Source organism: Thunnus albacares, chromosome 1 (assembly GCF_914725855.1).
Source record: "Thunnus albacares chromosome 1, fThuAlb1.1, whole genome shotgun sequence".
In the NCBI taxonomy this organism is placed as follows: Eukaryota; Metazoa; Chordata; class Actinopteri; order Scombriformes; family Scombridae; genus Thunnus; species Thunnus albacares.
In genome coordinates, this window is record NC_058106.1 from 41,033,738 (window position 1) to 41,050,842 (window position 17,105).

The window sequence follows — 17,105 nt, forward strand, 5'->3', positions numbered from 1 at the left end:
AACGCTGATTTATAAACTTTTATGTATCTTCCTGTTTTTATTTGATCGCTCAGTGAAGCTTTTTGTTCTGTCTTATCACTTCCTCTTTCCATGGTGCAACGATGTCATAACTCTGACATCATCACATCTGGCCAATGAGTTTTCTTCCCAGATTCCTCCAGCCAATTAAATCTGGTTCAGAGCAACTACTGATCAGCAGGACCTGCAGGATGTTTGCAGCTCCGCTCAGGTGTGACGCCGTCGCTCAGGTGTCACATGTAAACCGGGCGGTCACCCGGCCGCCGTCGTTAAGGTGTCACATGTAAACCGGGCGGTCACCCGGCCGCCGTCGTTAAGGTGTCACATGTAAACCGGGCGGTCACCCGGCCGCCGTCGTTAAGGTGTCACATGTAAACCGGGCGGTCACCCGGCCGCCGTCGTTAAGGTGTCACATGTAAACCGGGCGGTCACCCGGCCGCCGTCGTTAAGGTGTCACATATAAACCGGGCGGTCACCCGGCCGCCGTCGTTAAGGTGTCACATGTAAACCGGGCAGTCACCCGGCCGCCGTCGTTAAGGTGTCACATGTAAACCGGGTGGTCACCCGGCCGCCGTCGTTAAGGTGGTTATCAGTCCCGGCAGACAGGCAGTACAGACTCACTTTAAAAATAATGTTTATTATTGATCTGATCATTATTGAACTGATTGTAGTTATTGATGGCGTTTCTGTTTTCAGATCAGCTTCCTGTTGTCTGAACGTGTTCATGTGTGTTAACAGAGACTCTGTTGTCTGTGCAGCAGCCAAACTCTCCTGCAGGGATCAATAAAGTTTATTATTGACTCTCCTACAGGGATCAATAAAGTTTATTATTGACCCTCCTGCAGGGATCAATAAAGTTTATTATTGACCCTCCTGCAGGGATCAATAAAGTTTATTATTGACTCTCCTGCAGGGATCGATAAAGTTTATTATTGACTCTCCTGCAGGGATCAATAAAGTTTCCTTCAGTCTGTTTCTTGAGTGCGGTCATAAAACCATAGAAAACGTCCTGAGGGTCTCTTCCTGTTGATGTGTTTGTGATGACCTCCATCAGTGGGGTCAAAGGTCACCAGTCACAGAGAGGACTGTCCAGGTGTCCTCAGCTCTTCATCAGTTATCAAAGTAACTCAGGTGTCAAGTTTCAATCAGCTGTTTTTGAAAACACTTGTAAATATTTATGTTTTTGTTATTTATCTGTTTGATTCTTTCTACCTAGAAAACCAAAACCATGACGACCCAGAACTGAGACCAGGAGGCAGAGCTGCAGTCCTACACGCTTCTCTGCACCTCCATTAGAGCAGTTACCCACTCAAAACCACATAGAGACTGTGTCTGTCCCCAAAACCACATAGAGACTGTGTCTGTCCCCAAAACCACATAGAGACTGTCTGTCCCCAAAACCACATAGAGACTGTCTGTCCCCAAAACCACATAGAGACTGTGTCTGTCCCCAAAACCACATAGAGACTGTGTCTGTCCCCAAAACCACATAGAGTCCACGTCTGTCCCCAAAACCACATAGAGACCTTCTTTCCCCAAAACCACATAGAGACCACGTCTGTCCCCAAAACCACATAGAGACCACGTCTGTCTCCAAAACCACATAGAGACTGTCTGTCCCCAAAACCACATAGAGACTGTGTCTGTCCCCAAAACCACATAGAGACTGTGTCTGTCCCCAAAACCACATAGAGACCACGTCTGTCCCCAAAACCACATAGAGACCATGTCTGTCCCTACAACCACATAGAGACCACGTCTGTCCCCAAAACCACATAGAGACCACGTCTGTCCCCAAAACCACAAAGAGACCGCGTCTGTCCCCAAAACCACATAGAGACCACGTCTGTCCCCAAAACCACAGAGACTGTCTGTCCCCAAAACCACATAGAGACCACGTCTGTCCCCAAAACCACATAGAGACCACGTCTGTCCCCAAAACCACATAGAGACCACGTCTGTCCCCAAAACCACATAGAGACCGTGTCTGTCCCCAAAACCACATAGAGACCACGTCTGTCCCCAAAACCACATAGAGACCACGTCTGTTCCCAAAACCACATAGAGACCACGTCTGTCCCCAAAGCCACATAGAGACCGCGTCTGTCCCCAAAACCACATAGAGACCGCGTCTGTCCCCAAAACCACATAGAGACCGTGTCAGTCCCCAAAACCACATAGAGACCGCGTCTGTCCCCAAAACCACATAGAGACTGTTTCTGTCCCCAAAACCACATAGAGACTGTGTCTGTCCCCAAAACCACATAGAGACTGTGTCAGTCCCCAAAACCACATAGAGACCGCGTCTGTCCCCAAAACCACATAGAGACTGTTTCTGTCCCCAAAACCACATAGAGACCGTGTCTGTCCCCCAAAACCACATAGAGACTGTGTCTGTCCCCAAAACCACATAGAGACTGTTTCTGTCCCCAAAACCACATAGAGACCGTGTCTGTCCCCCAAAACCACATAGAGACTGTGTCTGTCCCCAAAACCACATAGAGACTGCGTCTGTCCCCCGACCACTTAAATCTATTGAATCTAAAATAAACAGAAGAGTCATTCATAAAAATCTAATGAAAATTAAAACCACTCCTGCAATAGTACAACAAAATTAATTAATTAATTAAATGTGGACTCTTGAACATTAGATCTCTGTCATCTAAAGCTGTTTTAGTAAATGATCTAATCTCAGATCATCATATTGATTGATTGTCTCACTGAAACCTGGCTGTGTCATGAAGAACATGTCAGTCTAAATGAATCCAGTCCTCCCAGTCATATTAATACTCACATTCCTCCAGACACTGGCCGAGGAGGAGGAGTCACAGCCTAATTATCAACTCTAGACCTGAACTTCATTATAACTCATTAGAAAGTCTTGTTCTTAGTCTCTCAGCCAACCTGGAAAACTTTACAGCCAGTTCTATGTGTTATAGTGAACCGTCCTCCTGGTCCAGACTCTGAACTCTTATATATTTTTATATTTATGAGTATCTTACAGAAACTTCTAAAGATGGTTAAGTGTAAAATATTAATTTAAGCAATAATCATGATCTAATGTCAACCAATAGCAATACTGGAGCTTGGACTCTCTTGATCTTCTGGTGGGTAAAGTGGGCAGCAACACTCCATAGTTGGCCATCTTGTCAGATTGGAGGATATCGAGGGCTTTTGAAAATGGAGCAACCACCCGAAACACAAAGTGGTACAATTTTTATCAAGATGTGATATGATTGAATCTGAACATTTAAATATAGCCTCCATGATCCAAGTATCCTCTACAATACACTGCTATAGGCAACACTGAATTCTAATCACTGGATCTGTTGTGTGGAGAGTATATTGTACACTTATAGTATTTACCATGACATATTCACTGATGAATGTCTTCTCTGCTTGTTTGAAGCAAGGTACCTCAAGCCTCCCACATACATCATCCAGGTTTCCTTCTCTTGCAGTGGTGATTCTCTTTAGTCGTAGGTGGAGTTCCAGTGAATTGCATTTGTAATGACCAGCTGGCTTCCAAGTATTTCCTGGATGATGTCTGAGGCCTGCCTGCTGCAGCTGTGTTTGTTCCAGAGGGCTTGACATTTCCTCAGGGTGGATCTGGATGTTTTTTTTTGAATGGCCCTGAAATTTTGGCAGCCTCTTCTGTATCTTTGGTTGCCATGAGGTTCAGTATGTGACTGGCACATCTCTGGTGTTGTGGTAAGTGATAATCCTCCTCTCCAGGATCATTGAGGATGTTTGTCACTTTGGTGAAGATCAGGTCTCTGTCATCTTCCTCTTTCTCCCGCTTATCAATGTCTTGCATGTCAGCAAAAACTTGCTAGTGAGGACATTTTTGTCTAATGGTGTGTAATCCAGTAATAGGAATTCAAAAGTCATGAAGTAATGATCTGATAAAATAGGATTTTGTGGAAAAATTATTAAATGTTCAATTTCAATGCTGTAAGTCAGAACAAGGTGGAGGGTGTGGTTCAGACAGTGAGTGGGATTATTTACACACTGAGAGAAGCCAGTTGAGTCTAATAATGAGATAAATGCAGTACTGAGACTGTCACTATCAACGTCCACATGAATATTAAAATCACCTACTATAATTACTTTATCTGTACTAAGGACTAAGTTTGATAAAAAAAACTCTGAGAGTTCAAAGTACGGACCAGGAGGACGGTTCACTATAACAAATAGCAGCCAGGTTTCAGTAAGACAATCAATCAATATGATGATCTGAGATTAAATCGTTTACTAATACGGCTTTAGATGACAGAGATCTAATGTTCAAGAGTCCACATTTAATTCTCATATTTTGTTGTACTGTTGCAATGTTGGTGTTAATTTTTATTAGATTTTTATGAATGAATCCTCTAATGTTTATTTTAGATTTAATTGATTTAAGGGGTCGGGGGACAGACACAGTCTCTATGTGGTTTTGGGGACAGACGCAGTCTCTATGTGGTTTTGGGGACAGACACAGTCTCTATGTGGTTTTGGGGACAGACACAGTCTCTATGTGGTTTTGGGGACAGACACAGTCTCTATGTGGTTTTGGGGACAGACACAGTTTCTATGTGGTTTTGGGGACAGACACAGTTTCTATGTGGTTTTGGGGACAGACGCAGTCTCTATGTGGTTTTGGGGACAGACACAGTTTCTATGTGGTTTTGGGGACAGACACAGTTTCTATGTGGTTTTGGGGACAGACACAGTTTCTATGTGGTTTTGGGTGGGTAACTGCTCTAATGGAAGCACGTGTCTGTTACTGGATTTCTGTGCTAGACATGGATTGGCCATAACAAACACCATATTCAAACATAAGGTTATTCATAAGTGTACCTGGTACCAGAACACCTTGGGCCAAAGATCTATGATGGACTTTGTAGTTAGTGTCATCAGATCTGCGGCTGCATGTCTTGGACACTTGGGTAAAGAGAGGAGCAGAACTGTCAGCTGATCTCCACCTGGTGGTGAGTTGGATCAGGTGGCGGGGGAGGCTGCTGGACAGACCTGGGAGACCCAAATGGCTGCTCAAAGTTGTGGTCGGAGGGTCATTCGTGCCTGTTGGGACGGCAACCTGAGAACTGGACATCAGTGGTGAAGGAGGCCGTCAAGCTGAAGAAGGAGGCCTTTCAGGTCTGGCTGGCCCAGGGGGTCTCCTGAAGCAGCAGATGGACAGCAGCTCCAAAGGACAGCAGCTCAGGTGGATGCTGAAGTAAAAACCTGGGTGTGGGAGGAGTTCATGGAGGCCATGGAGAAGGACTTTCTGTTGGTCTAAAAGAAGTTCTGGCAAACCATCAGGCAACTCAGGAAGGGGAAGCAGGGCTAAGCCCATGCTGTTTTCAGCAGAGGTGAACTGACATTGTCAGGCGATGGAAGGAACGCTTTGAGGATCTCCTAAACCCAACCAACATGCCCTCTAAGGAGGAGTCAGAGTTGGACGACTCGGGGAAAGCCTCACTTATACCCCTGGCAGAGGTCTCTGAGGTAGTCAAAAAGCTCCTCAGTGGCAAAGTGCCAGGTGTGGATGAGATTCGCCCTGAGATGCTGAAGGCTCTGGACATTGTTGGGCTGTCATGGCTGGTACGCCTCTTCAGTGTCACATGGAAATTGGGGACAGTACCTGTGGCCTGGTGGACCGGGGTGGTGGTTCCCATTTTTAAAAAATGGTACCGGAGGGTGTGCTTCAACTAGCGAGGGATCACACTACTCAGCCTCCCAGGAAAAGCTTATGCCAGGGTGCTGGAGGGGAGGCTCAGGCTGATTGTTGAACCTCAGATTCAGGAGGAACAATAAGGATCCATCCTGGCCATGGAACAGTGGACCAGCTCTTCAACCTTGCAAGGATACTTGAGGAGTTATGGGAGTTTGTATATCCAGTCTACATGTGCTTTGTGGACTTGGAGAAGGTTTACGACCGTGTCCCTCTGGGCACCTTGTGGGCAGTGCTGCGGGAGTATGGAGTACCGGGTCCGTTGCTGCAAACGATTCAGTCTTTATATAACCACAGTGAGAGCCGTGTCTGCATTCTCTGCAGTAAGTCAGACTTGTTCTCAGTGGGTGTTGGGCTCTGCCGGGGTTGTCCCTTGTCACCAATTCTGTTTGTGATATTCAAGGACAGAATTTCAAGGTGCAGCTAGGGGGAGGAGAGTGTCTGGTTTGGGAACCCCAGGATTGCTTCTCTGCTTTTTGCAGATGATGTGGTTCTGTTGGCTTCAACACACCGTGGCCTCCAGCAGGAACTGGGACAGTTTGCAGCTGAATGTGAAGCGGCAGGGATGAGAGTCAGCACCTCCAAATCTGAGGCCATTGTGCTGTAAGGGGTACAGTGGAATAATGTTTAGTACCTGCTTGTACTAATCACCTGCACTCTCTCTCCTTCTGCCTCCTGCTGGCGAGCTGTGGGATGTAAACACCACAGCTGTGGTGAACTGGGATAATCAGCTGACTGCCAGTGTTTCAGTCAGCAGTTCCAGACCGACTGAGGCGGAGGCTACATGACTTTCTCCTGTTTGGTATTACAAACCGGGCAAAAATTCTGGTTCAGTTGTGGGGCGCTATTGTGCTTGTGATTCTGTGAATTATGGGATATCGAGTAGCAGAGAGAGAATCCTCCTGCATTGAGTCTCTCAACCTAAAGGCTCTGGGATGTTTTTCCATTTAATTGAGTGCGCACATTTTAATGTACCATTGTTTTTATACTGTGATCATTTAAAACCAGCCTAGCTTCTGCTGTCTTTTGGGTTAGACTACTGTTTTATTCTGTTTTAGTAGTTATTTATTTCTCAGATTAATCTAATTATTAAGGGACATTTAGTAATTATGCTGCTGTCTCATCATTAGACCTGTGAGATGAACTCTGTTGTTTAAGACTGAGCTGAATTTAGTGAGTTTTAGTGCATGTTGTTGTTCAGTCTGGTTATTCAGTCAGTATTGTTCACTGTGTATAGACAAGGCATTTAATTATGGTCCCTTGTTAGAGAATTCTAGAAATAAATTGTTATAACAATTAATCCTGTCGTGATGTTGTCTGATCTCTCTCTTACTGAGGTGCTCTACCCAAGATACAAACTGTAGTGTTTCAGTAAAGGGGCTTGCCCCTGTTACATCCCTTTACAGTGCTCTGCCAGAAAACAGTGGACTGCTCTTTCTGGGTTGGGAGTGAGTTGCTGCCCCAAGTGAAGTATCAAGGAGTTCAAGTATCAGTCTACATTCCAACCCTCACCTATGGTCACGAGCTTCGGGCAGTGACTGAAAGAATGAGGTCATGGATACAAGCAGCTGAAATGAGTTTCCTCTGGAGAGTCTGGGCTCAGCCTTAGAGATCAGGTGAGGAGCTCGGACATCCGCGGGGAGCTCGGAGCGGAGCTGCTGCTGCTGCTGGTTAGGATCCTCCTGGACACCCCCTCTGGACTCAGTGCACACTGGAGGGACCACATATCTCTCCTGGCATGGGAACACCTTGGGATTCCCCAGGAGGATCTGGAGGGCATTGCTGGGGAGAAGGATGTCCGGGTTTCCTCACTAAGTCTGATGCCAACACAACCTGGTCCCAGATAAGCAGCGGAAAATGGATGGATGAGTATATTGTTCATGGTATATACAGTATATGTAGTAACATAAAGATAAACTGCTGTTATCCAGTGAGTCAGTTGATGATATCGGTGCATTTGCAGGCTAATCATCAGCCTCCTCCATCAGCAGAAAATGAGCAGAAAATGATTTCCAGGTTTGTTTCTGATGTTTCAGGATGTTTCTGTTTTATGAGTCAAAACTCCAGCAGAGACTAAAGCTGTGACTCACTGCTGCTCAGCAATAAAAGCTGCTACAGTCCGCTGAGACAACAGCACATGACTAACAGGAGTAGCTGTAGAGAAGGTCAGAGTGGCGGGGGGGCATCAGCAAAACAATAACATAAACATACAGTTATAGTCTCAGTCCAGCTGTCAGACTGTAACCTGACAGCAGAAGAAGAAGTGAGCTGACATCATCGACTTCAAAGTCCTGCAGATGTTTCAGTTAAATGAAGGTTTAAGTAAACAGGAAGGTCTCTGTAAACACACTGAGGCCTCGCAGGGTCAGTGAACGCATCACTGTCTGTAAACACACTGAGGCCTCGCAGGGTCAGTGAACGCATCACTGTCTGTAAACACACTCAGGCCTCGCAGGGTCAGTGAACGCATCACTGTCTGTAAACACTCTGAGGCCTGGCAGGGTCAGTGAACGCATCACTGTCTGTAAACACACTGAGGCCTCGCAGGGTCAGTGAACGCATCACTGTCTGTAAACACACTCAGGCCTGGCAGGGTCAGTGAACGCATCACTGTCTATAAACACACTCAGGCCTCGCAGGGTCAGTGAACGCATCACTGTCTGTAAACACTCTGAGGCCTGGCAGGGTCAGTGAACGCATCACTGTCTGTAAACACACTGAGGCCTGGCAGGGTCAGTGAACGCATCACTGTCTGTAAACACTCTGAGGCCTGGCAGGGTCAGTGAACGCATCACTGTCTGTAAACACACTGAGGCCTGGCAGAGTCAGTGAACGCATCACTGTCTGTAAACACACTGAGGCCTGGCAGGGTCAGTGAACGCATCACTGTCTGTAAACACACTGAGGCCTGGCAGGGTCAGTGAACGCATCACTGTCTGTAAACACACTGAGGCCTGGCAGGGTCAGTGAACGCATCACTGTCTGTAAACACACTGAGGCCTGGCAGGGTCAGTGAACGCATCACTGTCTGTAAACACACTGAGGCCTGGCAGGGTCAGTGAACGCATCACTGTCTGTAAACACACTGAGGCCTGGCAGGGTCAGTGAACGCATCACTGTCTGTAAACACACTGAGGCCTGGCAGGGTCAGTGAACGCATCACTGTCTGTAAACACACTGAGGCCTGGCAGGGTCAGTGAACGCATCACTGTCTGTAAACACACTGAGGCCTGGCAGGGTCAGGCCTGGCAGGGTCAACCCTAACCCTAACCCTGTGAGGCCTCAGTGTGTTTACAGACAGTGACGCGTTCACTGACCCTGTGAGGCCTCAGTGTGTTTACAGACAGTGACGCGTTCACTGACCCTGTGAGGCCTCAGTGTGTTTACAGACAGTGACGCGTTCACTGACCCTGTGAGGCCTCAGTGTGTTTACAGACAGTGACGCGTTCACTGACCCTTTCCTGGAGCTTCCCGGAGCAGCAGTTTGAGGTCAGTGCGGTGGCCTGAGGACACAGTGTAAGGTGTATTTTGGTGATGTGTTGTGATCTTTGTGTCTCTGACCTCCGTGACTGAAATAAATCTTTTATCTCATCATGTCGACATCTCGTCTCCTCAGAGGATGTTTGCCCCCCCACCCCCCCCCCACATACAACCACAATACGAACCATTTTCTTTAAGTTTAATAAAAAGTCTTCTAACATGTTGCTCTGATAATCACAGTCCAGCAGCTCCAGGTGTGTGTTCACCTGCATAATGACAGATGGGGAGGTGGGGGGGGCGGCTCTGCCACAGGGTTGGATATGAGCTTTAATAATTTTTTCTCCATCCGCACAAACAAGCTGTCACACTGAAGAATGGATGTCTGAATAGGAAGTCCTCAAACTATCGTCATGGAAACCATAAATCAGGGAGCGTGTTTCCGTGGAGACAGGATGAGAGTTTAATCTGAGAGGACTGAAAAACATCCTCAGAGTTCAATATCAAAGGTCAGCAGGAGGGGACCGACTGACTGTCACCATGGCAACCAGCCAGCCTGACCTGTGATGATGCTGCACAATCATCCGATGTGAACGTAACTTGTGAAAACTTTACTGTCACATTCAGTTTGTTTTGTGCTGAAACAACGAAAATCAGTTACAAACATTATGTACAAAAAACTATATTATATATATATAGAAATATATACAGATTAAATAAGAAAATAAATAAGGATATATATATATAGACTATACAGAGTATAAATAAAAATATATACCATAATAATAACAATAATAATAGCTTGTATTTTGTTCTGCTGTGTGCTTTTATGTTCAGATGTTTTTATGTATTTAACAGTTTTTTTCTTTGTCTACAGACTCTGGTGACGGAAGAGTCACAGTAGAGTCAGTAGAAACAGTAGAGTCAGCCTCTCTCTGTTCAGCAGGCTGATGAATCTCTTCCAGATGTTTCCGTTGGCTCAAGCTCAGGTTACTGCAGGAAATTTACCCATGATGCTCTGGGGCGGCTCCTCCAGGTCAGTCCTCACTGCTCACACACTAACTGATATTTAAAATATCCAATCAGATCACACATCTACCTGAAACCCCACCAATCAGGAAACAGCTGAGCGTTTGTTTCAGTTTCAGAAAACAGCAGAAACATCTGGAAACCATCTTCTACTGGTTTCTGTTGTTGCCATGACGACGACCTGCAGAGACCCCACAGACCGAAACACACACAGCTAAGACTCTCTGCTGCTGCTTTCACATGTTGAAGATGTGTATTCTGCCCTTTTGACTCATTATTATAAACACTGAGTCTATTTTAAACATATCTGACATTTAATTCACCAAAAGTTGTTTATATTTCTCTAAATCCATCTTTCCTTACAGCCAGATTCCTCTCTGTCCTCCAGCAGACTGTTTCTGAAGATATTTACATCAAATCTGCATTATTAATGAGCTCCTGCTCTGATTGGCTGGAGGTGCGGCCCCCACCTTCACCCCCAGCCAATCAGAACAGGCCCTAATGAAAGCAGCAGCATGTTTACCTGCAGTAATGTCTGCAGACAGTATATAGCGTCTATGAAGCTGCTGCTGCTCAGCTGAGACTCAACAGGAAGTTTCAGGATGGTGAGATCGAGTCCAAGTTTCCTCACAAAGTCAAAGTCTGTTTTTCAAACGTTAGCTTAGCTTTAGCTCAGATATATTATGTTCCTTTAGCTGAGGAACAGAAAGAAACCATGTTTTAAAACTTCATCACAGACTGAAGATGAAACAGTAGAAAATCCTGCAGCTGAGTGTCGTTCAGCAGACAAACAACCGGTCGCTGATAACGGAGAGAAGATCGTCTCCAGAAATGAATTTCAGTCGTTCCTGATGTAAACGTCCGTCCTCTGGAAGGCTGGAAAGACTTTTTATCTGCTGAGCAACCAGCAACACTTCCAGTGTGCTGCTTCACTCGTCATCCGGCTGTGATGCAAACTGCGACTACAAATCTTTTAAATCATCACATAACTTACAAAGCCCTTAATGGTCAGGCACCATCATATCTTGAAGAGCTCATAGTACCGTATTATCCCACTAGAACACTGCGCTCCCAGTATGCAGCTTACTGGTGGTTCCTACAGTCTTTAAAAGTAGAATGGGAGGCAGAGCCTTCAGCTATCAGGCTCCTCTTCTATGGAACCATCTTCCAGATTGGGTCCGGGGTGCAGACACCCTCTCTATGTTTAAGAGTAGGCTTAAAACTTTCCTTTTTGATAAAGCTTATAGTTAGGGTCGACCAGGCTCGCCTTGGATCAGCCCTTAGTTATGCTGCTATAGGCCTAGACTGCTGGGGGACTTCCCATGATGCACTGAGCTCCTCTCTCCTCCTCCTCCTCTCCATCTGTATGCATTCATGTAACATCAATGCATGTCACTAACTTTGCTTCTTCCCCGGAGTTCTTTGTGCTTTCTCATCTCACAGAAAAACCTGACTCCCGGGCCGAACCTTCGCGGTCCTTCACAGTCCTGATGGCATCCTTCCCTGTCTGTTGATGCTTGTGTTTGTTGTTGTTTGTTGTTGTCATTGTTTTTCTTCTGTCTCCCCTCCCCCTTTCCCCTCTCTCTTTCTCTCTCTCAACCCAACCGGTCAAAGCAGATGGCCGCCCACCAAGAGCCGGGGTCTGCTTGAGGTTTCTACCCGTTAAAGGGGAGTTTTTCCTTCCCGCTGTCGCCAAGTGCTGCTCATGGGGTAACTGTTGGGTTTCTGTAAATTAAAGAGTTCGGTCTTGACCTGCTCTATGTGAAAAGTGCCTTGAGATGACTTCTGTTGTGATATGGCGCTATATAAATAAAGATTGATTGATTGATTGATCATTTCATTAAGTTTGGGCAGAACCACTTGCACACTAATCCAACTAAAACCTCTCATGTAGCCTCTTGCTACCTGCAACTTGTTTAAACTCAGCCTCTCACAGGTTTTCTCTCCAACACTTTGCTGAAAGACGAGGTTCTGAAAGAATTGTTCTCTTTGGACCCTAAAAGCCTGCTGGCTCAGATGGCTCAGATGGGTTCACTCCATTCTTTTTAAGAAATAGCAGCTCCAATCATTGCGGCACGATTAACAGACATCTTTAACCTTACTTCAAAAGCTTGACATAATTTATCATTCTGCTATTCAGTTTACTAGGAATGCTTGAATGGCCCTCTCTGCATGTCTTAACATACACTGGTTCACGCTTATTCATAAAACTCTTCTTGAATACTCACCTACCTATTTAAATCAGTTATTGCAGACAATATTTGTGTCCAAGTACTATACACAGCCTTCCTCTTACATCAGAGTAACACATCCTCTGGCCTGTTGTCATTCCAGTCTGCTGCTGCTAATGATTGGAATTTGTTACAATAAATGCTAAAACTGGATCAGTTTATCTCAGTCTCTGCTTTTAAAGGCCTACTTATACATATTTTTAATGATATTTGTAAATGTTTTACTTCTATTTGATTAATACTTGTATATGTTTTACTTGTAATTGTTTATTTCTGTTTGATTAGTTCTTCTTTTCTTGTTGTTGTTGTTGTTGTTGTTGTTATCCGCCACCTTCCTTCCCCTTTTTCAAGTGTCTTCTGCCACTTGCAGGTGGTCACTGTATATAAGAAACTGTTCTTAATGTCCTGCCTGGTAAAATAAAGGTAAAATAAAAATAAAATTAAAAAGTTATGTAAACACTCAGCATAGTGTTGGGCGGCGGCGGCGGCGGCGGGCTCATGATGAAACTTCCTGCTGATGTGATTGGACTTTCTGGTGTGACGTAGTAACGAGTAGTAACCGCCTCAACGCCGCTCGCTCTGCAGCCGCCAGTTTCAACGTTTCAAACAACTTATAAAGAGCGAAGAGACAGAAGGTCGTAATTTTACAGCACAGGAGGCCCCGACATCACCCTGATCATCCCACACATCAGTTCACTGTTTTACACCACAACAGCACTTTAAATATTAGTGAATTACTCAGATAAAACTTTTTATTTATTTTTGGTTTTCTAACATTCAGCTTGAAGATGGCACTGAGGTTTCACTCTCAAAAAACAACAGTACAGCAGACATCAATAAATCTGGACTTTATAGAAAATTATTAATGTTTTCCAGCGTTTTCTAAATATTTTTCCTTCAAGGTTCAGCTGCTGCCACAAAGAAAAGCAACAAAGACAAAAATAAAAGTGACAGATATTTCTTCATTACATGCAGCAGATCATGTAAACATCCAGCTCAAACTTCATTCTTTACACTTTGTAAACACATGAAGATCTGCAGGTGATGAAACAGTCAAACCTGTTGAATCAAACTGAATCAGAAATCTGAAACTTTCCTCTCAGATATCTCAGAACAGCACAATAATTCCTTTTCCTGTCAGATTTTATTCTCTTGTTTATGAATTTGTTGTTTTCAGATCGTCATGTGTTTATTTCTATCACTGATTACTGTAAATACTCTCTTAGTGCAAAACAATCAAACTTCATCACAAATATGATGTTTGACATTTTCAGGGAAGTAAATTCTTTTTATGGCTTCATCTTCCAACACATGACTGTGCAGCCTGCAGGCAACCAGCAGGGCAAAATTACATGTCAGCCTGCAGGCAACCAGCAGGGCAGAAATACATACCAGCCTGCAGGCAACCAGCAGGGCAGAAATACATACCAGCCTGCAGGCAACCAGCAGGGCAGAAATACATACCAGCCTGCAGGCAACCAGCAGGGCAGAAATACATACCAGCCTGCAGGCAACCAGCAGGGCAGAAATACATACCAGCCTGCAGGCAACCAGCAGGGCAGAAATACATATCAGCCTGCAGGCAACCAGCAGGGCAGAAATACATACCAGCCTGCAGGCAACCAGCAGGGCAGGAATACATATCAGCCTGCAGGCAACCAGCAGGGCAGAAATACATATCAGCCTGCAGGCAACCAGCAGGGCAGAAATACATATCAGCCTGCAGGCAACCAGCAGGGCAGAAATACATATCAGCCTGCAGGCAACCAGCAAGGCAGAAATACATATCAGCCTGCAGGTAACCAGCAGGGCAGAAATACATATCAGCCTGCAGGCAACCAGCAGGGCAGAAATACATATCAGCCTGCAGGCAACCAGCAGGGCAGAAATACATATCAGCCTGCAGGCAACCAGCAGGGCAGAAATACATACCAGCCTGCAGGCAACCAACAGGGCAGAAATACATATCAGCCTGCAGGCAACCAGCAGGGCAGAAATACATATCAGCAGGCAACAGGAAGTCAGAAACAACATCTGACAGAATAACAGTGAACACATGGTTTCTTTGGTTTCAAAAATTAAGAGCTTCTTCAGGTATGTATGGTCATTGTGTATATTAAAGTATCTTTATTGAGCAGAAGACAGTGTGTGGGGGTCCTTTCCTCCTTTCGATACATGGCTACTTCACCAACGTACTTGTCACAAAGACTACAGAGGTGTGCGAGAAGAGCTCCAAAGGGAATCAAACCCACAACCCTGTAGTGCGCTGCTCAGTCAGCTCCTCAGCTGATTGGACGGATTCACCTGAGCAGCTGTTTGTGCACCTAAATTAATAAAACATGATCTGAATTTTATCCCCAACCTCAAAAAGTAGCAGCTCCAAGAAGTAAAGCAGCTCTAAACTGGGTAAATAAAAGCTGTTTGTCTAAATAAAAATCCATCTGATATTAAGATCTCTCTAGAACAGCTGATGAAGAGTTACTGATGATGAATGAATCCATGTTTTTAATCTGCTTGTTCACATTTTGCTGTTAGCTACTTTGGCTGTAACCATGGAAACAGTCTACTCTGTAACCATGGATACAAACAAGACCGTAACCACGGACACAGATCAGCTGGATGAGAATGAAAACAGAGTGTGAATGTGATGATCAAGAGCAAAGATCTGTAGTTTTAGGAAGCAACTTTCTCTGATTAATGATCAGATTTATTGATCATATCGGATATATCTGAATAATAAATGATTACGGGTTTATATGTTAACTGTGTTTATATTTCTTGAAGGAAAAGTCCCACATTTACAGAAACCATCAGCTTTTACTGAGATACCAGATAAACATCCTGGATGTGGACTCAGGGCTTGTTGGGCAGTTTCAGGAAGCGCTGTGACTTCTGCCTCGCCATGCGGTGCTGCTGCTGCGCCACCTGAGCATCTGATATGGCCACCTGCAGCTTCTGTGAATAACCATGGTAACCAGGTGAGGGAGGAGCCACACACACAAAGGTCAAGGTAAACACACACACACACACACACACACACACACACACACACACACACACACACACACAGTGACTACCTGAGCAGTGTTTGTGTCTCTGAGCTGGACACTCCGCACAGACTCCTGACCGTCTCTCTTAGGAAGCTTCAACTTCTGCTGTTCCTGAAACAAACAAGAACATTACGGTCAGAAGGACGTTACGGTCAGAAGGACGTTACAGTCAGAAGAACGTTACGGTCAGAAGAACGTTACGGTCAGAAGGACGTTACGGTCAGAAGAACGTTACGGTCAGAAGAACGTTACGGTCAGAAGGACGTTACGGTCAGAAGAACGTTACGGTCAGAAGGACGTTACGGTCAGAAGGACGTTACGGTCAGGAGGACGTTACGGTCAGAAGGACGTTACGGTCAGGAGGACGTTACGGTCAGGAGGACGTTACGGTCAGGAGGACGTTACGGTCAGAAGGACGTTACGGTCAGAAGGACGTTACGGTCAGGAGGACGTTACGGTCAGAAGGACGTTACGGTCAGGAGGACGTTACGGTCAGAAGGACGTTACGGTCAGAAGGACGTTACGGTCAGAAGAACGTTACGGTCAGAAGGACGTTACGGTCAGAAGGACGTTGGAGCCATACCCTAAATCCAACAGGAAGTCAGCCATTTTGAATCTATTGTGCATTTTTTTTGCAAAGTGAAGCCATTGACAGGTGTTGTACTTTAGCAAACTCCTCCTAGACATTTAATCCAAGTGACTTCAAATTTGGTTAATTACGTGTAAAGACCCCGGCGATGCTAAATTGCAAAGATTTTTATATTTCATGGAACGCCCTTTGTGTGGCGTGCCGGTGAATTTTGCCCAAATCATGTTTGGGGCATTACACAGGAAGTTGTCATAACTCAACTTCAAGTTTGATGAGAGTCCTGAACACGTCTACATGTCAATATTGAGTCATAGTCATAGCGCCTCCTACTGACAACAGGAAGTCAGCCTTATGTGACAAACATCATCAGATTTACTTGAAATTTAAATGGTGTGTCCAACACACGATACACATCAACATGACATATAATTAGTGGGTGTTCTCTAGCGCCACATAGTGAACACAGGAAGTGATAGTTATCTCCTACATACAATGTCCAATATTCATGAAAATGTAGATCCATGTCAGATGCGTTCTGGTTAATGTGTTCCTGTATCGTGTTGCTCTGCAGTGATAGCAGTTCGACTGCAGCCCAGCGAGGGCCTGATCGTCGCTGCTTGCAGCTTTAATTATTGTTATTATGCTTCTCTGTGTCTCTTTCTTTCTCTCTCAACCCAACCGGTCGAGGCAGATGGCGTCCACCTACAGTCTGGTTCTGCTGGAGGTTTCTTCCCGTTAAAGGGGAGTTTTTCCTGCTGCTGATGGAGGAATGTTGGGGCTCTGTAGATTAAAGAGTTCGGTCTTGACCTGCTCTATGTGAAAAGAGTCCTGAGATAACTTGTTGGGATTTAATGTCATATAAATAAATCGACTTGACGTTACAGTCAGAAGGATGTGAAGTGACGTAACCCACAGCTAAGCTAAAGACAGACAACAGCTACGTTAGGTTTGTCATTGTTGGTTTTCCATCATATTGTTTTGTGGTGACGTCTAAA

General features: G+C 45.2%; 1 protein-coding gene across 3 annotated transcripts in view; it reads right to left on the reverse strand.

The window, feature by feature from the left end:
• Positions 1 to 13,209: 13,209 nt before the first annotated feature.
• vps13c (vacuolar protein sorting 13 homolog C) overlaps positions 13,210 to 17,105 on the reverse strand; it is a 106,423-nt gene continuing 102,527 nt past the window's right edge. For all 3 annotated transcript variants that reach the window (XM_044357364.1, XM_044357345.1, XM_044357337.1), the window contains 2 exons: positions 15,549 to 15,632; positions 13,210 to 15,426 (listed from right to left, as the gene is read on the reverse strand). In XM_044357364.1, the coding sequence (XP_044213299.1) occupies positions 15,325 to 15,426; positions 15,549 to 15,632 (186 nt within the window). In that variant the 3' untranslated portion in view covers positions 13,210 to 15,324. The remainder of the gene's footprint in view (positions 15,427 to 15,548; positions 15,633 to 17,105) is intronic.